Here is a 26,345-nt window from a genome sequence, read left to right on the forward strand (position 1 = left end):
CTCCGTCTATCTGGGTAGGATGGACATGCATCCTTTGAACCGCTGCAGTCCATATGGTGTAGGTACATCTACAGTGCTGTTAGGGAGGGAGTTCCAGGATTTTGACCCAGTGACCGTGAAGGAATGACATTTGGACGGTCAGGATGGTCAGTGGCTTGGAGGGGAACTTCCAGGTTGTAGTGCTCCCATGTGCGTGCTACCCTTGTCCTTCCAGATGTTAGCGGTTGTGGGTTTGGAAACTGCTCTCAAGGGAGGCTTGGTGAGTTCCTCTGGTGCATCTTGTAGATGGTACACGCTGCTGCTACTGTGCGTCGGTGATGGAAGGAGTGAATGTTTGTGGATGGGGTGCCAATCAAATGGGCTGTTTTGTCCTGGATGTTGTCAAGCTTCTTGAGAGTTGTTGTTGGAGCTGCATTCATCCCGGTAAGTGGAGAGATTCCATCACACTCCTGACTTGTGCCTTGTAGATGGTGGACAGGCTTTGGGGAGTCAGGAGGTGAGTTACTCACTGCAGGATTCCTAACCTCTGACCTGCTCTTGTAGCCACAGTATTTATATGGCTAGTCCAGTTCAGTTTCTGGTCAATTGTAACCCCCCAGGATGTTGATAGTGGGGGATTCAGCGATGGTAATGCTATTGAATGTCATGGGGCGATCGTTAGATTCTCTTGTTGGAAATGATCATTGCCTGGCACGTGTGGGGCGTGAATGTTACTTGCCAGCCCAAGCCTGGATATTGTCCAGGTCTTGCTGCATTTGGACATGGACTACTTCAGTATCTGAGGAGTCACGGATGGTGCAATCCTCTGTGATCAATCTCACTCCTGACCTTATGATGAAAGGAAGGTCATTGATGAAGCAGCTGAAGATGGTTGGGCCCAGGACATTACCCTGAGGAACTCCTGCAGTGATGTCCTGGAGCTGAGACGACTGACCTGCAACAACCACAACCATCTTCCTTTGTGCTAGGTATGACTCCAACCAGTGGAGAGTTTCCCCCCAGATTCCCACTGACTCCAGGTTGCTAGGGCTCCTTGAAGCCACACTCTGTCAAGTGCAGCCTTGATGTCAAGGGTAATCACTCTCACCTCGGGAGTTCAGCTCTTTTGTCCATGTTTGAACCAAAGCTGTAATGAGGTCAGGAGCTGAGTGGCCCTGGCGAAACCCCAACTGTGGGTCAGTGAACAGGTTATTGCTAAGCAAGTGCTGCTTGATAGCACTGCTGATGACCCCTTCCATTACTTTATTGAAGATTGAGATTAGACTGATAATTGAGTGGACTGATAATTGAGTAGACTGGTAATTGGTCCGGTTGGATTTGTCCTGCTTTTTGTGTACAGGACATAGCTGGGCAATTTTCCACATAGCCAGATAGAAGCCAGTGCTGTAGCTGTACTGGAACAGCTTGGCTAGGGGCACGGTAAGTGCTGGAGCACAAGTCTTCAGTACAATTGCTTGAATATTGTCAGGGCCGATAACCTTTGCACTATCCTGTGTCTTCAGCTGTTCCTTGATATCACGTGGAGTGAATTGGCTGAAGACTGGCATTTGTGATGCTGGGGACCTCCGGAGGAGGCCAAGATGGATCATCCACTTTGCACTTCTGGATGAAGATTGTAGCAAATGCTTCAGCCTTATCATTTGCACTGATGTGCTGGGCTCTCCAACTTTGAGGATGGGGATATTTGTGGAATCTCCTCCTCTAGTGAGTTGTTTAATTGTCTACCACCATTCATGACTGAATAGTGGTAGACAATTCTACCACTGCAGAACTTTGATCTGATCCATTGGTTGTGGGATCACTTAGCTCTGTCTATCATTTGCTGCTTAAGCTGTTTGGTAGATGAGTAGTACTATGTTGTAGCTTCACCAAGGTGACACCTCATTTTTAGGCATGCCCTCCTGCACTCTTCAAACCAGGGTTGGTCCCCTAGCATGATGGTAATGGTAGAGTGGGGGATATGCCGGGCCATGAGGTTACAGATTGTGTTCAAGTACAATTCTGCTGTTGCTGATGGCCCACAGTGCCTCATGGAAGCCCAGTCTTGAGTGCTGGATCTATCCCATTTAGCATTGTGGTAGTGCCACACAACATGGTGGAGGGTATCCTCAATGTGAAGACGGGACTTTGTCTCCACAACGACTGTGCGGTAGTCACTCCTACCGATACTGTCATGGACAGATGCATCTGCAGCATGCAGGTTGGTGAGGATAAGGTCAGGTATGTTTTTCACTCTTGTTGGTTTCCTCACCAGCTGCCACAGACCCAGTCTAGCAGCTGGCGCTGCTCCTGGCATGCCCTCCTGCACTCTCCAAACAGCGTGTCCTTTAGGACTCGACCAGCTGGGTCAGTAGTGGTGCGACCGAGCCACTATTGGTGATGGACATTGAAGTCCCCCGCCCAGAGTACATTCTGCGCCCTTGCCACCCTCAGTGCTTCCTCCAAATGCTGTTCAACATGGAGGAGCACTGATTCATCGGCTGAGGGAGGGCGGTATGTGGTAATCAGATTTCCTTGCCCAAGTTTGACCTGATGCCGTGAGACTTCATGGGGTCTGGAGTCGATGTTGAGGACTCCCAGGGCAACTCCCTCCTGACTGTATACCACTGTGCTGCCACCTCTGCTGGGTCTGTCCTGCTGGTGAGACAGGACATACCCAGGGATGGTGATGGTGGTGCCTGGGACATTACCTGTAAGATATGATTCCGTGAAGATAACTATGTCAGGCTGTTGCTTGTCTAGTCTGTGAGACAGCTCTTCCACAATTTTGTAAGGAGGACTTTGCAGGATCGACAGGGCTGAGTTTGCTGTTGTTGTTCCCAGTGCCTAGGCCGATGCCGGTTTAATTCCTTTTAGACTTTGTAGAGGTTTGATACAACTGAGTGGCTTGCTCGGCCGTTTCAGAGGGCATTTAAGAGTCAACCATGTTGCTGTGGATCAAGAGTCACATGTAAACCAGTCCAGTCAAGGACTGCAGATTTCCTTCCTTATAGGACATTTAGTGAACCAGGTCGTTATTTACGACAATTGACAATGGTTTCATGGTCATCATTGTTATGGCACAGCCGATGGTAAATGCTGAGCTGCTCAAATCCCAAAGAGAAACTTGAAACAACTGCCACAACTGTTTCGCTATTTGTGTAAATTTCGAGATGTATGCCTTGAATTCAGTAGTAACCTAGTCTTATAGGTTTCTTACAAAACTAAATTAAACCTTTATTAATAGAAGAAATGATTTTAAGTACACACATAGATCTACAAATTACCACTATGATAACTTCTAAAACCGCTAGTTAATCTAACTGCCAGTTACACTTTCATGTAAAACACACAGATTTTAAAAGACTCAGGCAAAGAAACACGATGCCCTGAACAATCCAATTCAAAGTGATTTTTCTTACCTTCAGTTCTTTGTAGACAGCAGCTTGAGGCATAGATGCTGGAGGCTTTTTCACACTTGTTTTAGATCTTAGAATGCCTTCCCTTACAGCCTTCGCTTCTTTATACATATTTTCCCCTTTTGAATGCAAATTCCCATTGTTTCACTATGTGTTTAGACTTTAGTTCCCTGATCATAAAAAATGATCATAGTACCAATTTTACCAGTAATCTTTGGGAAAAATAAACAGACTTTCTTAACTTCTGCTGGTTAGGTGTAATATTTCACTCCCTCTTTTGAATTCAAGCTAGCCTAGTTTATTTAAAAATGCAAATATTCTTTTACACCTTACATTCTAAACTTCCCCCATGTTTACCTACTAAACATTTCAAACCTAGCTCATACTTCTAATACATCAAAGCCTTCAGGCCAGCTGCCTTTAATCGAATTAAGTCTCCCTCTCTCACACCACTATTTTACAGTAATTCCAATAACATTACTATATCTTCCTGACATCATTAAACTCTCAATTCAAGAAATATCTGGAACTTAAATTCACCATCTGCTGTAGTGGGATTTGAACCTGGGTCCCCAGAGCATCACCCTGGGTCTCTGAATTACTAGTCCAGTGACAATACCACTACACCGCCTCCCACAGCAGGGTCTGGGCCATCGCCTCATCGCTCAGTAGGTTCAACTGCTTCTTGAGATGGTTCTAGCGGAGAATCTTGTCGCCTGGGTGGGCCAGGTTGTGCACCCTACTGCCTCAACTTCTGTCTCCCCTTCGCCCAACCTCAGCAGTAAATCCCTCAATAAGAAGAACACTCATTGAAAATTTTGCTATGTACCGGAATAGTCGATGCTTAATTTTTTTTGAGAAACAGTTTTCAGTGCCTAACATCATGGTACGCTAATGCACAATGGCACCCTCTGCAGTTTGTGAACAGAATATTTTGCTAGACCCATTTATCCCAATGATTCTGTCTGGTTGTGTTTCTAATCATCCATATTTGCAGTAGCGTTGTCTTTTTGTACTGGTACAGTGTACTTCTGGCTGAATTCTTGTCTTCAAGACCTTTTAAGTTTGAAATATTCCCTGTTGTAATCATGATTTTTGTAAAACAAAAAAAACCTAATCTCCTCTTGCGTATCTTTTTTTATAAAAAACAATATTTTCTCTTCATTTCATTGGATTTCAATCTATGATTGGCTTTCTTACCAAAGGTCTGACCTCGGCTATTTTGAGTTTTAATTCTGTGCAGTTAATAGTTCTCCGTTAAATGGTGGCCTCATATAGTTCTTTACCGTGGACATATGCTTTCTGAATATCCAACTGAATATTGTAAAGTGACAGAAGAAGTTGATCTTATTGTTGAATCTTCACAAGACACTGAAGAAAAAAGTTTGCTGAAGATGAGCCGAATATATCATGGAATGGATGGTGGATTTATCCTGGGCTCCCGGGTTCGGTGCACCTTCTGATATATTAACTGATCTCAACATGGGTAGCTGCATTTGTGCTTCTGGGCCAAGGATGTCGGGTGGAAGAAATCACTGGGTTCCCAGCAGAGAAACCATTGCTAAAAAGAAGAGATGATGGACTAAGATGAAGCTTGGATGTGAGGGCCTCTACAGTTGAATAGTTACCAACACTTGCACTTCAGCTTCATGTGTGAAAGATGTGTGGTGCAAGAAGATTTGGAACTAAGGAATAAAATACACCAATCCAATAGAAAAATCATAAATATTTATACCAAACGTGTTCTGTTTTAATTTACAACTATTTTGTGTCTCTGCAGCTATGGGACTTGCAACATTAGAAATTATGCAGGTTGTGCAACGAGCATGGTCAAATTCAAAAATTCGTGTAAATGGCAAAACAAGACTGATGCAGTGGAAGGACATGTTTGATATTGCTGTGAAATGGAGGAGGTAATGGCATACAGAGATGATAGGATTCAAACTGAGAATGGGGTGATCTTTTCAGCTACAACATATTTCAGTGCTTTCTCAATGCTTATAACAAAATATACTTGTGACTAAATAATTATAGCAGTGAACCATGTTAAAATCAAAAAATAAAAACAACAGCTGAATCTGGTAGCCGGTTGTTGGGATATTGGCCAATTTTGGCATGAAATGTCCAATCCATAATATAAATTCCATCGTTTAGCGCAGTCATCACTCTACACGTTTTGATTGACAATATAGATAAGCTTTTGGTTTGTTTAAGGAATCCTATTTTCTAGCTCTTTATTTTATCAGTGCTGTGCGTCATGTAGGAGTATGCAACATGGTGAGGATTTGGATTATACCTTGTGTGTAAATGCATCTTTGGAGGTGTTGAAATTGAAGCATTTGTCAAATTAAGTGACCTGTTCGTCAAAACTGATTGTCCCCTCAAAATAAGAACATAAGAAATAGGAGCAGGAATCGGCCATTCATCCCTTTGAGCCCACTCTGCCATTCAATGAGATCATGGCTTATATTCTATTTCAGCACCATTTTCCTGCACCATCCCTCGATGTTTTAATATGTAGAAATCTGTCAATCTCCGTCTTGAACATAACTCAATGAGCCTCCACAGCCCTCTGGGGTAGAGAATTCCAGCGATTCACCACCCTTTGAGTGAAGAATATCCTCCTCATCTCAATCTTAAATGACCTGCCTGTTGTTCTGTGACTCTGTCCCCTGGTTCTTACCATCCCAGCCAGGGGAAACATCCTTCTTGCATCGACCCTGTTGAGCCCTGTAAGAATTTTGTATGTTAGAATGAGATTGCCTCTCATTTTTCTAAACTCCAGAAATAAAGGCCCAGTTTATTTAGTCGTTCCTCATAGGATGCACCATCTGATCCATGTTCCCTAGCATTGAAATATTTGGTAAAGCTGTGGACTGGTTTCACTGGAGTTTCGTTCATGATACGCTGCATGGATGATGGCCTGAGCCAGAAAATCAGGAAGTTCCCAAGTTTAATCCATGATCCGCTATGTTAGTGGATGTAAACTGTGATAGCACCACCTGTTCAATGAGGAAAGGCAATAATCAACTAACTGGTGCAATTGAAATATAGAATAAAGACCTGGTGAAGGGGCGGGAGAGAAATCTTCCTTGCGTTCCTGCTCCAGATTGTAATTGAGTGACACTTGCAGTTTAAAGTATGTGTATGTTGGATGAGGATGCGATTGGGCATTGATGTGATGATCCTCATGGAACAGTAGTCTATGAGCACATTACGCAGCCTCAAAAATGAAGAATAATGACTTTGGTAAGGTACTGGTGGCCATGACACTTCGCATAGTGAGATATATTGTTTTAATGAGAGGATGAAGAAAAGCAAGTTTTCACTTCTGTCCCAAGGAGCCTAGGTAACTGCCATCACCAGCTTTAATTGTTGCAATCATGACACCGCTTAAATGCTGTCTATGCCTAAATTTCACTGAACCTGAGGGTCACACCGGAGTCAAAAATATTCTTGGTTCATGCTAGAAGTGATCCAGTCCCTCACGATGGAGTCGACCCTTGACTGGACAGTGCTTTTGCTGTTGTAGCTGCTGCCACAGAAAACATTGACTCACTTGGCACACTACAAAAAGCTCAGGCTAAACTGGCGGTGTTGATAAGCGGCTGACTCTGGATCATTTGGGTTTACTGCATAAGTTAATTGAGCTTTTTTTTTGCACTTCAACCATAGGATTGCGGATCCTGATCAACCAGTACTATGGTTAGACCAGATGCCAGCTCAAAGCCTAAGCCGAGGCTTCAATAATCATATAAACCTCATCAGGTATATCTTCGTTTTGCTGAACAAGTGAAATTGATTATTTCAAATCATGGAAGTTTTTAACTCTGTTTTTGACAATTACTTATTTATTTTGTTTTCTATAACTTTCTATTGGCTTTATTTTCCCAATGAAAATTGATTTTCTCACTCTGAGGGCAACATAATGGGAATGACTAAGTTGGCATGGAAGTTTAAAGGAAAGAGCACTTTGTTTAACAATTATAATGTTGTCCCTTCATAGAGGCTATGAAGAAAGAACTTGCAATTTTATAGCACCATTCATGACCTCAAGATATCCCAAAGCAAATAAAGTACTTTTGAAGTCTACTCATTGTTGTAATGTTAGGAAACATGGCTGCCAATATAAGCACAGCAAGCTTCAAAAACAGCAATGAAACAAGTGACCAGACTTTTAGTGATAAGGCTTAAAGGTAAATGTTGGATAGAACATCAAGGAGAACTCCCTTGCCCTTTTAATAATGCCATGGGAGCTTTTACGTTCTCCAGATAAACTGAGGTCCCACCTGCTCTAATGTCTCATCCGAAAGATAGCACCTGCAACATTGTAAGAATCTGTGGATTAAGGCTTGAACTCATGACTTGATGAGAGTGCTAGCATTGAGCCAAGACTGATACCCCAACCTGAGCTTACACCAGACTTGTCCAACCTTTTTGTGTGGTGGGGCCGGATTTCTGTTTTTTTCTCACTCAAAGGGCTGATGAACAGATTTCAGAAATATACATGAATTTTTTTAAAAAAAGTTGAGTATGAAGGTTAGAAACCACTTGCTGAGCAAAAGTAAAGCAATATCAAAGCAATAAATCAATTTTTTAAAAAAAAGTAATTAATAAAAATGACCATAAGACTGCAAGAGAGTCTCCAGCTCACTCCCAGTCTCATGGTGTTAACTCACTCGCCCTCACCCACTTAGTATGTGGTGGTGAAGGTGACTGAAAATCCTGAGATTGGGAGTGAGCCAGGCACACTCCCTCCCTCACTCACTCTCTGACACACTCCCTCACTCTGTCCCACACACACACTGTCACTCACTCTCCCATGCTCACTCCCTCTCTCTTCTTCACTCCCTCTCTCTCTTCTCCCCCCCCCTAAACACACACACACACACACACCTCTACCACAGTCCACTTGTCAACCAATCAGCGCTCTCTTCTCCGACAATATAAATCATTGTTCACTTTACATTTAGTATTCTTGCGAATTGTCCTGATGAGTGCAAGATGAAAAGCTTTGACAAAAAAAGTCTCTCTTTTTCAGCAATTGCCTGTCTTACCGGCATTTTGAACAATGGCTCTGGGGGCCACATAGAGAGGCTTTGTGGGCCACGATTCGACCTGTTGGACAGGCCTGGCTTACACCATTGAAGCACAGAACACAGTTTTACTCCTGTGATACTCCACCTGGCGAATTGGCATATTGAGGATGGGGACAAGTAAAGCAAAAGTGCTTATTGTGGGGTTGCAGGATGCTAACTGTTGAAACTTTGTGCTGTTCTTTGTTGGTACACAAAATAGACTAACTTGTGACATGTTTGGGTTCTGTCCCAAGACTGTCTTAATTTATTAATCCAACATGCTTGTGTTGGAGGGAGTGGAGGAAGAGGGGAATGGATGTAGAAATACTACTGTTGTCCTTGGAAAGGATATGTTCAAAAGCTATTATTGGAACAGTCTGTTGCTGCAGCTCTCGATTCACTAAAATAGTCTCTTGACTCTGGCATATGGGCCAGACATATACCCCATTATGACCCTTGAAGCCCAGTCAGCTCAGTCCCACTTATGTTTATGATTCTTGTTTGCTAGTTTGTTTAAATAATGTGAGCCCGATGGTTTGGCAATGGCTGGATGGTAGCAAGTCCTAAATCAGAACACCAAGATCTATCAGTATCAGCAACCACAAATATGTGCATGTGAATGGGAACATTGATTTAAGCGTTGTGTAGTCCCCGAGGTATGTGGTCTTCGAAACTACTGTACAAAACCTTGTCGGTCTGTATTAATCAGCGTGCACCACTGAAGGATAAAATTCAGTTTTGCTCCTGTGATAGTCAACATGGTGAGTTTCAGGACTGGTATACTTGCGGGTGAGAGCAAGTGAGTGTGAAGAAAACAGAGAAAATGTTAAATAAGTATACCACTTGTACACCATCTAAACACTCAGAACAGATCTTCTAGCCCCCTCAGCTTACTTTCGGATATAGTGATTTCCTGGTATAAGGGAACCTCCAAGTCCTGTTAATATGAGGTTTCCATGTGCTTGTCAATTGAAGTATTTAAAGCTCTTGTGTTCTGCAAATCCTATTATGTAGTGTTTATATTAGTAGTAAATAATTGTATTCTTTCTTCCCTAGGGGTCAAATCATTAATATGCGGTACCTGGCATATTTCGACAAAATACTCAATTTTATAAAAGACAGAATTCTCGTTTATCACGGGTAATTCACTTTTCTTTTATTTTGCTGGACCAGTTAAAGAGTTGCAGGCTAATCTTTCATGCTGTGTTATTCTATAATAAAAAAAAGACTTTAGCAACAGCACTTCCAAAATACAGTGTGTTTGAAGGGATCTGCAACTACAGTGGATGCTTTTGAGTTACAGCAATATAAGTATAATGGCAGCTGTGTTGGGTGGCTTTGGCTTATTTTGACCTGTTTTGTAAATGTGGAGGTGTTATTAAAGCTATTTCAATTGTTATGATTCCTGTAGAGACTGAACTTTCAATAAGATTTGAATTTCCAGTGACCAACTGAAAGGGTCACATGGCAAGATTTCAAACAAACAAAGTAAAAGCAACATTGACTTAACACTATTTGATAGGCAACTAACACTTTAAACTACAGAAAAGATATCTTCCCTTTAACTTTTTAACACAACCGAAAACCCCATGCCCCAATTAAACTCCATGCCCCAGTTGTATTTCACTCTCTACAGCATTGTAATTTTTACAGGAAATAGTCCAACATCACTTGCAGCTTCCCACAGGTTTGCTTCTCCCCGTTTCAACAAGTCGTAATGTCGAGTGACCGTCACAAGGCACTTCTCTCAGTTTCTGGAGAAGTCCTGAACCAAATACTAGCAGTAAGGCCCACTCCAGTGATTCTTTCCCCATCCCCCGGCCACACCAGGATGAATCTTCCAGACTCCTTAAATTGCCACGGCATGCGTTTCTTTGACCAGAGACAGTATTTCTTCCTGCATTTCTCATTTTTACATTTGAGAGCTTGCAGCCTTATTCCCCCTGCTGATCACACCAACTGCAGCCTTTGTGTCTCTCCCTGAGACCTTTCTCTTTTTTCCCTTTTCTGTCCAAAACTTGGAGACTGAAAGTCCATCCACTGTTAGTCAAGCTGCTTTTACCTTTGTTTTCATGTGTGAACATTTTACAATTTGCTCCCAGTAAGTCTGACCCGGGACCTCCCCTTTCCGCATGGTAACCAAGCCTCCCAATCTTGTTGTCGGGCAGAATTTGAAGCAGATCATGTGACCCTCTTTACTATTCCATTTCACCTGGAATTAGAGAGACAATCCCAAAACATTATCATCTTATAAAACCTCGCTGTCATAGCGCAATCTGCCTGTAAGTTATAGCATAGTTTCCTTTTGCAGCAAAGGAAAGCTTTTGAATGTATTATTGATCTGTAGTTCCTTACCTGAGGAACCTGGTGGAGCTCCCTACCTCAAGGACTGCCTGACCAGCCAGTAGCTTAAACAAAAGAACTATTCACTGCGGTAAAGGTCTAGTAAGGTTTGGACCTGATTGATAGATATGCCAGGTTTTAGAAAGTGGTACGTTTAGTTTACAGTATTCTGTTTCTGGATTCTGCACCCTTGTCTCTAAATCAATGGTTGTGCCTTTGACTTGATCTGAGGTCAATGATTTGGTAGGTCTTCAGTCAACTTCAAGGTCGGACTTACTTGAGCCAATTTTACCCTGTGATAAAGTTTTTACCTGTTCTTAGAATAATTCTTGGTTCCTGTCACAATATCTAAACAACACTGCTTCCTGGCAGACGTTGCTAAGTGGTAGAGAAGGCCAGGAGTTCAAACCCCACCTGAGCTTTTAATACAACAATTAATACCGGGGTCGGGGGTGGTTATGCTAGTGGATCAGTAACCCAGAGATTGAGAGTTCAAATCCTGCCATGGCAAATTATGAAACTGAATTCATTAGGTCTGATAATTTGTAGCTGGCATCAGAAAATAATCATAAACATTGTTGGATTATTGTATAAACCCAGCTTGTTCACTAATGACTTTCAGGCAAGGGGTCTTTACCTGGTTTGGCCTACATATAACTCTTGTCCCATGGTGATTGTTTTAATAATGGGTCCAAGGTTTTGAACATGCCTGCTAAACCTGATGGATTTATTGCTTTGAATTTTTTTTTGTGCCTATTTTCTCACCATTTCCTTGTCTGAGGGATTAACAATTGTTGGGCATGTTCTGTAGTGCATACCCCCTCTTCAAGTATGAATTTATATAGTTGAGTGTTGACAGGCTGTCCTACCAAGGGGACATGGCAGCTGAGCCCATCACTGCCCTCACTCAGTATCCCCCCTCGTGCTCTTTTTAGCCCTAGTCATTCATTCTGATTTGGCTAAAGAAATTTGACTTTCTTCTGCTTTTCTGTCCCTAATTCAGGGGTGTTGCATCTAGCTTACAGCAATGTGGCTAAGATGAACTAATTTAAGCACAGGCTAAGAATCTATCCTTGCAATTTCTATTCTGTAGGGTTCAGTTTAGATGCTACCATTACCAGATGGTTTAATTAAGGCAGTATAATTTCACACTTTTTAATCTATCTAACAGTGTGCCTGGTTTTGTAGTGTCTTTTAGACATCATTTTGTCTCGTGATTTCCTGCACTAGTTTCAATTGCTGGGGTAGCGGAGGGTGCAGTCAGGAATTTCCCAGAGTATTTTTTTCCCCAATCTCGTCCTGGGATTTTCTTCATTTTTTTTTTCTCTCTTTTTGCCTCTCCCCGGATATTGCGCATCAATGATGTGGAGGGAAGGAAGAGTTTTTTTTTAGAGAAAATGTTTGTCCCTAATGATGTGGGGCGGGCTTGATGGGCCAGACGGTCTTTTCCTGCTCTTCAATTTTGAATGCTTGTAGTTTTCAAGTATGTAGAAAATGACTTGGGAATGAGACTTTCTGACTTCAGTTAAAATTAAGATGTCTTTCTAAAAATAGAAGTTATTTTTCCCTCCTCTCTTCTAGTGCTAATAATCCCAAAGGCCTTTCCGAAGTGCGAGATGCCCTGGAGAAAGTGAAAAAAATTGAAGACCTTCTTCCAATTATGAAAGTAAATTTGTCAAAGAAAATGTTTTCACAATATTAAAATATTTGATATTTGTTTTGAAACTTGGACCATTAGATATTGATGTTAAGACTGCATTTCACTTCTGATACCTGGGTTTGAATGGGTCCCTGATGGCAGGATGAGTGACTATTTGACTCTGGAAGCTACTGACCTTATTTTAACTCAGGTTCCATGAGCTGGTTCTTGCTGTATCTACTGGTGTAAACCTTAAGACCTATGAGTCTGCTGCTGGGATAAGGGAGCTTGATTTAGTAGTACTGATGCCAGTATCCTAGAATCTGAAAATGACCAGAGACCTGTCTGGATTCACATCCAGTTTACAACCTCACTTTCAAATAACATTAAAATCAGTAATTTGGGAATAGCAGTCAAATCGTGAGGTTGAGGCCTGGGAACACATTAGTTGTCTACTCTGGGGAGAAACAGTAGATGGTGTAGGACATATTCTAAAAGCATTGTCTTTCCAATACCTTCCAAATTTTTAGGAGATAGCTGTTTTTTTGCTAACACTTGCTAAACTCTGTCAAAGAAAGTGCAAATAGTCAATATTTTGATGTGTCATTGCTTGTTCTGTGAATCTGTAATTTGCCAAGGTGGATTATTGGAAGATATTTGACCAACTGGTAAACCTTGCATGCATAACCTGCAACAATCCAACACTTAATAATGTGCAATTTCAGCAAATCAAACCTCAAACTGATTAAATTAGTATGGTTCAGTTCCATGCTAGACAGTGAAATTTACCAGCTGAGACACCAGGAACTTTCTGCATATGTAACCAATGCATCATTAAGTTAAGGTTCTTTGTATGAGAAAACAGATAATGTATTTGAACAGGGACATAGTGTCAGGAATAAGGGATCAATCATTTATGACTAAGTTGAGACATTTCTTCACTCAGGTTCTGAATCTTTGGAATTGTCTACCCCAGACAGTTGTGGTCGCTCCATCATTGAGCATATTCACGCCTGAGATAGACAGATTTTTGGTGTCTTGGAATCGAGGGATATGGGGAGCAGGAGGGAAAGTGAAGTTGAGGCAGAATATCAGCCATGATTGTATTAACTAGTGGAACAGGCTCGAGGGGCTGTGTGTGTACGACTCCTGCTCCTAGTTCTTATGACCTTTAAGTTTATTGGGAAGGAGGGAAGGAATTCTTTGGAAGATGCAGGTTTTAAAATTTTGGCACGACTTGAAAATTGCCAATGGTAATCTTGACATTTTTTCTTTGTTTGGAAGCAGTTCAACAGCAAAACTCGGGATGGCTTCACAGTAAACACAAAGGTGCCCAGTTTAAAAAATCAAGGAAAGGAGTATGATGGATTCACCATTACCATAACGGGTGACAGGTTGGTTGAACTCTCTACAAGTGAATAAATAATTGGTGTAAAGTTTGACTTTTATTCATGTTGTAATTATTATTGAATAGGAATGGCACATGTATAAAGACAAGGCAAGAGTTATCAAAAATACAATCCGATGTCAAGATAGAAGAGTTTATGCACTAGAGAAATGACTTTTGATGGGCCAAATGGCATTTCTTCATCTCTGTCCAGCTGGACTGATGGATAAAATTGCCCTGGCTTTCTGTTTTGTCAGTATGTGGCCTAAGTGATCTGTTTTTAGCCAGCCTTAACCCAGTTCCTAAGTACACAATACCATCCAAAATTCAGCACACAATCGGGCTGGTTACTTAGCATATATGAATAGCTGGTGTGGAGAATGCGGGTGTCAATTGGGTGCAGAAGTGTGTACGTTTTTTTGAGATTGTGCCTCCATCCCATTGTTGCAATAGAGCAGAGTATATCTGACATGAGGGTGCTGATGATTGTACTCAGTGCAAAGGACAAAGTCCCATTGCCATCCCTTGATGAGCATCAAAGTTTGTTTCTGAATTGACTTATTCTATGAAATTGTCATTAAGAAATACAATACATTAAATATAACTTTCCCTTCAATGCTTTCCGTGTCGTTTATTTTTTCACTAGAGTTGGAAACATGCTCTTTTCTGTGGAAACCCAAACAACAGAAGAGAGAACACAGCAATACCACGATGAAATAGAAGCATTGTATAAAGACCTGAGTAGCAAAGGAAAAGCATTGATACTTTCCACTGAGCTTGGGGTAAGAACAACATGGTGTTTTCCTTAAGATCACAATTTCTGGAGGCATGGCATATAATCTGAAGATTTTAAGAATATTTCTAGTTCATGGTGCAATGGGGATTATTATTTACTCTTTCAAAAGATGGACATAACTTCCCACTATGTCTCAACCTATAGTTTGTATATGATAACTTGTCCATACTTACATTCCCTCAAAATAACCATCTTAAAAGGTTACACTTTTGGTTAGGATAATAAAGTATCCACAGTATATATTCAGCTGCAATCTTTTAGTGATCAGACATGTGATATACACAGAAACCCATCGTCATGCCAAATAATCTCCAAGCCAAGCTATTTAGATATGTAGAGTTCCTGCTTGCCTAATGTGGAGTGGACTTTGGTCATTTATCTGGGCTACTTGAGCACAGAATGGTAAGGACTGAGGCGAAGGGATTTCCAACTACACGTAAAAGTAATGCTGCAGTTTAACTGTCTAATACCGGCTAGCTTACCAACAAAGATCTTCCTGCTGTAAGCCAAGCTAGGACTATTTTATCTGTAGGCTTCCAAGTTGTCTAGAATTGAGGATAAAGAATACCATTCTCTAATGACCAATCCATCCCTCCAGGTCCCATGATTTTTTTAAAGAATCAGTTTAATTTGAAGCACCTGTGAGTAGGGGAACAGTGTCAAGTCTGTGTTAATGGGGACTCGAGACACCAAGTGCCTATAATCTAACCTTGCATCTCTAACAGCAACAGAAGTGAATCTTGGTGATTGTTCAGTTTTGTCCATTGATTTTCTATTTGCAGTTTTCCTTATTTTCTAACAGTTAGACTGTTCAATTTTATTTGAGGTTTGCTTCAAGATCATGTTTGCTTTATTGAATGAAAGTTCGTTAAAATGGGAATTATTTTTGCTTTAAATCATACAACTCTATCGCTGTGGGCCATTGGAGCATCAGTGTGCAGTGGCAGCATGTATCTTCGAATCTGACATTAGATTAGACTGCACATAATTCATAAATGCAGCCTTATTGTGTGGGTATGCTGAATGGAAGTTAAAGAAGGGGAGTTTAAGTCACCTCTGAAATCGCTCTCAAGTGCCTCTAAGCAGCCAGTTCAATAATGAGGCCTACAAGCAAGTTGCCCACCCTCTCTACCCATAAGAAGCGTACTGTGCCTTCTCTCTATATTTAATTGATAAAAAACTGCTGTTTTCATGAATAATGTTTGTTTTATTTTCTCTTTAAACCAGGAGGCAGATGCAGTGTGCAACCTAATCCTTTCTTTGGTGTATTACTTTTACAATCTAATGCCTCTCTCTAGAGGATCCAGGTTAGTAGAGTATAACTTTTTGCTATTAAATGTGCTAAAGGAGAAAGTAAGTCTTAAAAAAAGTACTTTGGGAATGAGAAATGTCAGCATTGGTCAGTTGATAGGACTCCACCTCTAAGTCAAAATATGGCATGTTCAAACGCTGCTCCAATGACTTGAGTACAGAAATCTAGACAGATAGTCCCACCTCAGTAGTACTGAAGGAGTCCTGAACTGTTGGAGGTGCTGTCTTTTGAATGTGATGTTAAACTGAGGCTCCCTCAGCCTTCTTCTGGATTTAAAAGATTGCATGATGTTATTTTGAATAAGAACAGGGTATACATTGACCTGGTCAATATTTAACCCTCAATCAACAACACCAGAAGAAGATTATCTGTTCATCGTCACATTGTTGTTTGTGGGAGCTTGCTGTGTGCAAATTGGCTGCTGTGTTTCCTACATTATAACAGCGACTACACTTCAAAAGTACTTCATTGACTGTAAAGGGCTGAGACATATCGTGAGGTCATGAAAGTTACAACATAAATGCCAGTATTTTTCCTAGCAATTTGCTCAGTGATTTATTTTTCGATTGTCTGCCATTACTTTCCAGAAAGTTCTTGAAGGAGCTTTCAGGTGGATACTCGGTTTATCCCTGGACAGTTTGAATATTCATGCTGTAGTGTTTTGTGTCTGCTACCTCTGCCTTATCAGGAATGCAGCTGGTGCATTAGCAGAAAGATTAGAAACTTCTTTTAGGAAAATACAACAATTAGTCCCACTGATTTCTTGTTGAGCTTTTATTTATTAAAAAAAAGTTTGGGGGGGTGGGGAACAGGAGAGTTTTTTTTTTCTGAAAATCACTTTCAATTGGTCTCTAAACAGGCCTGCTACACTCCAACATTACTGGACATGATCCAAGCGAAGCTCCATGACCATTTTTTTTTAGTTGGAGAATGGCCATTTGTCTTGGACTCGATGAGGCGCCTATTGTAATGATTGCAACTGCCTTTCAAGGTCACATTACTGCAGAGGAGGATTGTAAAATCTGATACTGGTCAGGGGTGTAAATATTTAGCATACATGGTATGACCCTGTAGATTTACGTTCTGCTTTAAACCATATTGAATGCTTCTGTGTTTTGATGGTAATGTGCTTTGTCTTCTAGTGTGGTGGCATATTCAGTAATCATGGGAGCACTAATGGCTAGTGGGAAGGAGATCACGGGGAGAATCCCCAAAGGAAAGGTAAGTCTGAACATGTACATACGAATTAGGAGCAGGAGTAGGCCATTTAGCCCCGCGAGCCTGCTCTGCCATTCAATAAGACCTTGGCTGACCTAATTGTGGCCTCAATTCCACATTGTACCTACCCCTGATAACCTTTGACTCCTTTGTTAGTCAAGAATCTATCTACTTCTGCCTTAAAAAATATTCAATGACCCTGCCTCCACCTCGCTTTAGGAAAGAGAGTTCCAAAGATTCGCAAGCCCCTGAGAGAAAAAATTACTTCTCATCTCTATCTTAAATGGGAGACCCCATATTTTTAAACTGTGTTTTCCACCCCCCCACCCTCGTTCTAGTCTCTAAAATGGATCATCTGACCATTATTTTTAAACTCTGTCCCCAAGTTCTCTCTCACAAGGGGAAACATCCTTTCAGCATCCAGCCTGTCAAGTCCCCACAGGATCTTATATTTCAGTAAGATCACCTCTAAATCTTCTATACTCCTATGGATACAAGCCCAGCATGTCTAAGCTTTCTTCATAAGATAACCCCCCCTCCACCATCCCAGCTATCAGTTGAGTGAACTTTCTCTGAACTGCTTCTAATGCATTTATATTATTTCTTAAATAAGGACACCAAAACTATACTTTAGATGTGGTCTCACCAATGCCCTGTACAGATGTAGCAAAACATCCCTGCTTTTGTATCACATTCCCCTCGCAATAAACGCCAACATTCCATTTGCCTTCCTAAGCACTTACTGTACTTCCATACAAACTTTCCCTGATTCATGTACCAGGATATGAAGATCCCTCTGTATCTCAAGAGTTTTGCAATCTCTCTCCATTTAAATAACATTCTGTTTTCTATTCTTCCTGCCAATGTGGACAAATTCACCTTTTCCTACATTATACACTATCTGCCAAATTTTTGCCCACTCACTTAATCTATCAATGTCCCTTTGCAGAATCCTTATGTCTGCTTCACAATGTACCTTCCTACGTATCTTTGTGGGTCATCAGTAAATTTAGCAACCATCCATTTGGTCCCTTCATTCAAGTCATTGATATAAATTGTAAATAGTTGAGGCCCCAGCACTGATTCCTGTGGCAATCCACTTGTTACATCTTGCCAACCCAAAAAAGGCCTATTTATCCTTACTCCCTGCTTCCTGTTGGCTAACCAGTCCTCTCTCCATGCTAATATGTTAGCCCCTACACTTTGAACTCATATTTTGCGTAGTAACCTTTGATTTGGCACCTTATCAAATGCCTTCTGGAAATGCACATCCACAGGTTTCCCTTTATCCATGTTGCTTGTTACTTCCTCAAATAATTCCAATAAATTAGTCAAACACATTTCCCTTTCACAAAACCATGTTGACTCTGCTAGATTGCACTGAAATTTTCTAAGTGCCTCGCTATGACCTCCTTAATGACAGATTCCAGCAATTTCTCTATGACATATGTTAAGCTAACTGGCCTGTAATTTCCTGCTTTTTGTTTCCTTCCTTTCTTGACTAGAGGAGTCACATTGACTATTTTCCAATCTGATGGGACCTTTCTTGAATCTAGGGAATTTTGGAAAATTAAAAACCAATGCACCTACTATCTCAGCAGCCACTTCTTTTAAGCCCCTGGGATGAAGTCCATCAGGACCTGGGGACTTGTCAGTTTTAGATCTAATAATTTTCTCAGTACCCTTTCTCTGCTGATTGTAATTGTTTTAAGTTTCTCCCTCCCTTTCACCTCCTGATTCGCAATTATTTCTGTTATTTGTATCCTCTACAGTCAAGACGGATTCAAAATATCTGTTCAGTTGATCCGCCATTTCCTTATTTTCCATTATTAATTCCCCATCCTCACACTCTAGGGGACCAACGCTCAATCTTTTCCTTTTTAAATACCTGTAGCAAATCTTACTATCTGTTCTTATGTTTCTAGCTAGCTTTCTCTCCTACTCTAATTTCTCCCTCCTTATTAATATTTTAATTGTTCTTTGCTGTTCTTTATATTCTGTCCAATCTTGTGACCTGTCCCTCATCTTGGCGGAATTATACACTTTTTCTTTCAATTTATTACTATCTTTAACCAATTTAGTTAGTGACTGATGTTGTCTCCTTACCTTAGAGTCATTCTTTCTCACTGGAATGTTTCTTTTGAGTATTCTGAAATATCTCCTTAAATGTCTGCTGCTGCATCTCTACTGACCTATCCCTTAACCTAATTTCCCAGTTCACTTTAGCCAGCTCTGTCTTCACGCCCACATAATTACCCTTATTTAAGTTTAAAACACTAGTCTTAGATCCACTCCTCTCTCCCTCAAACTAAATGTGAAATTAAATCCACTCCTTTCTCCCTCAAACTAAATGTGAAATTCAATCATATTATGAACACTGCTATCTAGGGGCGCCTTCACTGAGGTTATTCATTAATCCTGTCTCATTGCACACTACCAAATCCAGTATAGCCTGTTGTCTGGTTGGTGCTAAAACATGCTGCTCTAAACACTTCATGAACTCATCATCCAGGCTACCTGAATATTGGAATGAGTCAAATATGGGTGTCTCCTCTACATATGTGGGAGGCAATGGCGTAATGGTATTGTTGCTGGACTAGTAATCCAGAGACCCAGAGTAATTGGGACCCAAGTTCGAATCCTGCCACGAAGACGATTTGAATTCAATAAAAATCTGGAATTAAAAGTCTAATGTTGTAATGTGGTTCAATGATGTCCTTTAGGAAAGGAAATCTGGTCTGGCCTACATGTTGACTCTTAAATGTCCTCTGAAATGGCCTAGAAAGCCACTGAGTTGTATCAAACCGCCAAAAAATCTCAAAAAAGGCATCGGTTGTTTCTGGTGCCACCTGACATCGACCTAGAAACAACACCGGAAACGACCCTGGGGGCTGGTGCCAAAATTGGCAGACTAATTAAGCATCCTCACAGAATCATACCTTACAGATAACGTCCCAGACATCATCACCATTCCAGGGTATGTCCTGTCCCACCGCAGGACAGATCCAGCAGAGGTGGTGGCACAGTGGTAAGCAGTTGGAAGGAAGGTGCCCTGGGAGTCCTCAACATCGACTCTGGACCCCATGAAGCTTCATGGCATCAGGTCAAAAAATGGCAAAGAAACCTCCTGCTGATTACCATGTACCACCCTCGCTCAGCTGAGGAATCAGTGCTCCTCCATGTTGAACATCGCTTGGAGGAAGCACTGAGGGTGGCAAGGGTGCAGAATGTACTCTTCAATGTACATCATGAAGAGTGGCTACTGCCTGAGTCCTAAAGGACATAGCTGCTAGACTGGGTCTGCAGCAGGTGGTGAGGGAACCAACAAGAGGGAAAAATGTACTTGACCTCATCCTCACCAACCTGCCTGCTGCAGATGCATCTGTCCATGACAGTATTAGTTAAGAGTGACCACCGCACAATCGTTGTGGAGATGAAGTCCCACCTTCACATTGAGGATACCCTCCATCATGTTGTGTGGCACTACCACACTGCTAAATGGGATAGATTTCGAACAGATCGAGCAACTCGACTGGGCATCCATGAGACGCTGTGGGCCATCATCAGCAGCAGAATTGGACTCAAACACAATCTGTAACCTCATGGCTTGGCATATCCCCCACAAGCCATGGGATCAACCCTGGTCCAATGAAGAGTGTAGGAGAGCATGCCAGGAGCAGCACCAGGCATACCTAAAAATGAGGTGTCAACCTGGTGAAGCTACAACACAGTACTACTTGTGTGCCAAAAAGCACAAGCAGCAAGTGATAGACGGAGCTAAGTGATCCCACAACCAAAGGATAATATCTAAGTTCTGCAGTCATACCACATCCTGTCTTGAATTGTGGTGGACAATTAAACAACTCACAGGAGGAGGAGGCAGCTTCACAAATATCCCCATCCTCAATGATGGGGAGCCCAGCACATCAGTGCATATGATGAGGCTGAAGCATTTGCTACAATCTTCAACCAGTAGTGCCAAGTGGATGTTCCATCTCAGCTTCCTCCAGAGGTCCCCAGTATCACAGATGCCAGTCTTCAGCCAATTCAATTCAGTCCATGGGATATCAAGAAATGACTGAAGGCACTGGATAGTGCAAAGGCTATGGAGCCTGACAATATTCAGGCAATAGTACTGAAGACTTGTACTCCAGAACTTGCCGTGCCCCTAGCCAAGCTGTTCCAGTACAGCTACAGCCCTGGCTTCTACCCGGCTATGTGGAAAATTGCCCAGGTATGTCCTGTACACAAAATCCAACCTTGTCAATTACCGTCCCATCAGTCTACTCTCAATCATCAGTGAAGTAATGGAAGAGGTCATCAACAGTGCTATCAAGTGACACTTGCTTAATAATAACCTGTTCACTGACACCCATTTGGGGTTTCACCAGGGCCACTCAGCCCCTGACCTCATTACAATCTTGGTTCAAACATAGACAAAAGAGCTGAACTCCCAAGGTGAGGTGCGAGTGACTGCCCTTGACATCGGGGCCACTTTTGACCAATGCGGCATCAAGGAGCCCTAGCAAAACTGGAATCCATGGTAATTAGGGGGAAAATGCTCCTCTGATTTGAGTCATACCTAGCACAAAGGAAGATGGTTGTGGTTGTTGGTGGTCAGTCATCTCAGCTCCAGGACATCGCTGCAGGAGTTCCTCACGGGTAGTGTCCTAGGCCCAACCATCTTCAGCTGCTTAAGGTCAGAAGTGGGGATGTTCGCTGATGATTGCACAATGTTCAGCACCATTCACGACTCAGATACTGAGCAGTCCATGTCCAAATGTAGCAAGACCTGGACAATATCCAGGCTTGGGCTGACAAGTGGCAAGTAACATTCATACCACCCAAGTGTCAGGCAATGACCATCTCCAACAAGAGAGAATCCAACCATCGTCCCTTGATGTTCAATGGCATTACCATCACTGAATCCCCCACTATCTACATCCTGGGGGGTTACCATTGACCAGAAACTGAACGGGACTAGCCATATAAATACTGTGGCTACAAGAGCAGGTCAGAGGCTAGGAATCCTGCGACGAGTGACTCACCTCCTGACTCCCCAAAACCTGTCCACCATCTACAAGGCACAAGTCAGGAGTGTGATGGAATACTCCCCACTTGCCTGGATCAGTGCAGCTCCCACAACACTCAAGAAGCTTGACAACATCCAGGACAAAGCAGTCTGCTTGATTGGCACCACATCCACGAACATTGACTCTCTCCACCACTGATGCACAGTGGCAGCAAGATGCACTGCAGGAATTCACCAAGAATCCTTTGACAGCACCTTCTGAACCCACTACCACCTAGAAGGACAAGGGCAGCAGATCGATGGGAACACCGCCGCCTGAAAGTTCCCCTCCAAGTCACTCACCATCCTGACTTGGAGATATATCGCCATTCCTTCACAGTTGCTGGGTCAAAATCCTGAAACTCCCCTCCTAACAGCACTGGGGGTATACCTACACCACATGGACTGCAGTGGTTCAAGAAGGCAGCTCACCACCACCTTCTCAAGGAAAATAGGGATGGGCAATAAATGCTGTGTCAGGAGGATATAATAATTTTCAAAATGTTATTGGAATTTGCTGTAGAGTAATAGTGGTGTCTATGTCTGTCTGTGTCTGTCTTTCTGTGTCTATGTCTGTCTGTGTGTGAGAGAGACTGTGACGTCATTTCTTTATTCTTTATTCATTCTCAGGATTTGGGTGTCACTTGTTGGGCCAGCATTTATTGCCCATCCCTAGTTGCCCTTCAGAAGGTGATGATGAGCTGCCGCCTTGAACCGCTGCAGTCCGTTTGGTGTAGGTACACCCACAGTGCTGTTAGGAAGGGAGTTCTAGGATTTTGACCCAGCAACAGTGAAGGAATGGCGATAAATTTCCAAGTCAGAATGGTGATTGACTTGGAGGGCGATTTCCAGGTGGTGGTGTTCCCATCTATCTGCTGTCCTTGTCCTTCCAGATGGTAGTGGTTGTGGGTTTGGAAGGTGCTGTCGAAGGAGCCTTGGTGAATTCCTGCAGATGGTACACACTGCTGCCACTGTGCGTCAGTGGTGGAGGGAGTGAATGTTTGTGGATAGGATGCCAATCAAGCAGACTGCTTTGTCCTGGATGTTGTCGAGCTTCTTGAGTGTTGTGGGAACTGCACTCATCCAGGCAAGTGGGGAGTATTCCATCACACTCCTGACTTGAGCTTTGTAGATGGTGGACAGGCTTTGGGGAATCAGGAGGTGAGTTACTCATCGCACACTTCCTAGTCTCAGACCTACTCTTGTAGCCACAGTATTTATATGACTGGTCCAGTTCACTTTCTGGTCAAAGGTACCCCCCCACCCCTCCAGGATGTAGTTAGTGGAGTAATCAGCGATGGTAATGCCATTGAACATCAAGGGGCGATGGTTGGATTCTCTCTTGTTGGAGATGGTCATTGCCTGACACTTCTGTGACATGAATGTTACTTGCCACTTCTCAGCCCAAGCCTGGATATTGTCCAGGCCTTGCTGCATTTGGACTGCTTCAGTATCTGAGGAGTCGCAAATGGTGCTGAACATTGTGCAATCATCAGCAAACATCTACACTTCTGAACCTATGATGGAAGGAAGGTCATTAGTGAAGCAGCTGAAGATGTTTGGGCCAAGGACACTACCCTGAGGAACTCCTGCAGTGATGTCCTTAATTAAAGGCAGCTGGTCTGAAGGCTTTGTTGTAACAGAAGTTAAGTTAGGTTTGAAATGTGAAGTAGGTAAACATAGGTGTAAAGGGAATATTTGCATTTTTAAATAAACCAGACTAGATTGATTTCAAAGGAGGGTTGAAATGTTTCACCTCATCTGGAGAAGTTAAGAAACAGTGTTTCGTTTTCCCAAAGATTACTGGTAAAATTGGTACTTTGATGGGTTTTATTAATATGGAGGTAAAGCCCAAATAGGTAGTGAAACAATAGGGAAAATATGTATAAAGGAGCGAAGATTGTGTGTAAGGGCAGGCATTCTAAGATCTAAAACAAGTGTGAAAAAGCCCCCAGCATCTAAGCCTCAAGCTGCTGTCTACAAGGAACTGAAGTTAAGAAAACTCACTTTGAATTGGATTGTTCAGGGTATCGTGTTTCTTTGCCTGGGTCTTTTAAAACCTGTGTGTCTTACTGTTGCCTTAACGAAAGTATAACTGGGAGTTAGGTTAACTAGGGGATTTAGAAATTATCATAGTGGTAATTTGTAGATCTGTGTGTGTACTTAAAATAATTTCTTTTATTAATAAAGGTTTAATTTAGTTTTATAAGAAATCTATAAGACTCGGTCTTATTACTACTGATTTCAAGGCATGCATCTCGAAATTTATACAAATTGCAAAACAGTTGTTTCAAGTTTCCATTTGGGATCTGAGCAGCTCAGCATTTACCGTCTGATGTGCCATAACAGCTGGCCCAACCAGCGAAGCCCGCGTTCCATGAATGAATTTTTTAAAATAGCCTTTTTCAGCAGGCGCAATAGAAAGGGTGTGGATTTTTCTGAAACTTAGTTGAAAATGTGTATAATCTATATTTTCTTCATGATGTAGTTAAAGACATGTAAAAATAAATTTCTCAAGATGGAACAAGTTTGCTTCGCATAGTGCTCCATTCAACATCCCAATCTGACAACGGATAGTGACTGAACTAGTAACGATCACCTATGGGCGGCTTTCTCCTCATTAATTTTCATCAATCATTCAACTCATTGATCTGACGGGGCACCTTTCAGTGAACAGAGAGCAAGTCATATTTTTTTCCATACCTGTTTCTCCTTTTTTTTTAATTCTGCCCTTCCTCATATGAAAATGTTCCAGTAGAGTGAGATGTCCTCCACCTGATCCAGCAAATGATTGACATGACTTGCATTTGGATGCAAGCTTGTTTGGTTGTTAACCGGGTTTAATGAGCAGGTTCCAAGATGGCCAGGAATCTTGGTTAGGGAATGGGTGGGATAATCGGTATAGGGGAGGGAGAAGGAGAGAGGAAAAGCTAGGACAAATTGATCTAACTCTTCAGAAGATGGGAAGGGATGTAAATAGTGGTAAAATGATATACAGGTGTGGAAACAAGATTGGACAGCAATTTTTTAACAAAAGCATTTTTAGTTGGCAGGATCTGAAAACTATACCAAACACCAGTTACCATGAACCATAAGGCAATAAGTATAATTTGACAGATTATTCCATATATAAAGGAAAAACCTGTTTCTACCCTAAGGAGTTGGATTTTTCAATCCATCTTTGATTGGAGAAAGTTGGGCAGTGGGAAAAAAAGTGCACATTCTGAGGAGTCACAGACTGAGGAGTTTTGGTTCACATTTCAAGTATTCTAGATTTTACCGGTAATTTGTAATCCTGTCGGCTGTCCTCACCTCAGTGCAGCACTCCTGAATTTTAAAATGGACTATTGCAACCTTCGCCTTTTGGATTTGTAAGAATTTGGAGAATGTAGTCTGTCATGTGCTAAATAATTTTTGTTTACATTTCTTAGGAAGATTAGGATTTTAATGGTGCCTGACTTCTGAGGCGGGGGGGGTAGAAAGCACAAATTGGACACATTCCAAAACATAACTCCTTTTGCTCATCTTTAGAATAGTACAGAAATGAAAAAAAAGATTTTTTCTTTGAAATATTCATAACATCACATAATAAATTTAAGTCATACACAATAGTGGTGGTTTTCTCTTTGATTTTAAGCCATCTATCCCTCACTGCAAGTTCTCCAGTTGATTGTTATAATCTGAAGCACTCCTTCCATATTTAACTGAAAAGCTTCACAGGACTTTGAACAATTCAAAGGATACTTTACTCACAAGTTTGTGCAAATATTTACCACAGATTGCTCAGTTGTATTCAGTTAGAGCCCCAGCTGAAATTAGCTTTGCTGAACACAAATTGAAGATCAAACTTTCGACTTTCTTTTTTTTAATTCATTCATGGGATGTGGGCTTCGCTGGTGGGCCAGCATTTATTGCCCGTTCCTAGTTGCCCATGATAAGGTGGTGGTGAGCTGCCTCCTTGAAGTGCTGCAGTCCATCTGGTGTAGGTACACCCACAGTACCGTTAGGAAGGGAGTTCCAGGATTTTGACCCAGTAACAGTGAAGGAACGGTGATACATTTCCAAGTCAGGATGGTGAGTGACTTGGAGGGTAACTCCCATCC

General features: G+C 41.9%; 1 protein-coding gene across 6 annotated transcripts in view; it reads left to right on the plus strand.

Moving 5' to 3' along the window:
• The window catches only part of ttc13 (tetratricopeptide repeat domain 13), a 63,837-nt gene that overhangs the window by 28,367 nt on the left and 9,125 nt on the right, over positions 1 to 26,345 (plus strand). For 3 of the 6 annotated variants that reach the window (XM_078557410.1, XM_078557408.1, XM_078557412.1), the window contains 8 exons: positions 5,179 to 5,311; positions 7,074 to 7,166; positions 9,533 to 9,616; positions 12,401 to 12,485; positions 13,743 to 13,852; positions 14,492 to 14,627; positions 15,869 to 15,948; positions 17,096 to 17,174. In XM_078557410.1, coding sequence (XP_078413536.1) covers positions 5,179 to 5,311; positions 7,074 to 7,166; positions 9,533 to 9,616; positions 12,401 to 12,485; positions 13,743 to 13,852; positions 14,492 to 14,627; positions 15,869 to 15,948; positions 17,096 to 17,174 — 800 coding nt within the window. The remainder of the gene's footprint in view (positions 1 to 5,178; positions 5,312 to 7,073; positions 7,167 to 9,532; positions 9,617 to 12,400; positions 12,486 to 13,742; positions 13,853 to 14,491; positions 14,628 to 15,868; positions 15,949 to 17,095; positions 17,175 to 26,345) is intronic. The other 3 variants (XM_078557411.1, XM_078557414.1, XM_078557409.1) reach the window with 1 other exon arrangement.

Source organism: Cetorhinus maximus, chromosome 14 (assembly GCF_964194155.1).
Source record: "Cetorhinus maximus chromosome 14, sCetMax3.hap1.1, whole genome shotgun sequence".
Classification (NCBI taxonomy): domain Eukaryota; kingdom Metazoa; phylum Chordata; class Chondrichthyes; order Lamniformes; family Cetorhinidae; genus Cetorhinus; species Cetorhinus maximus.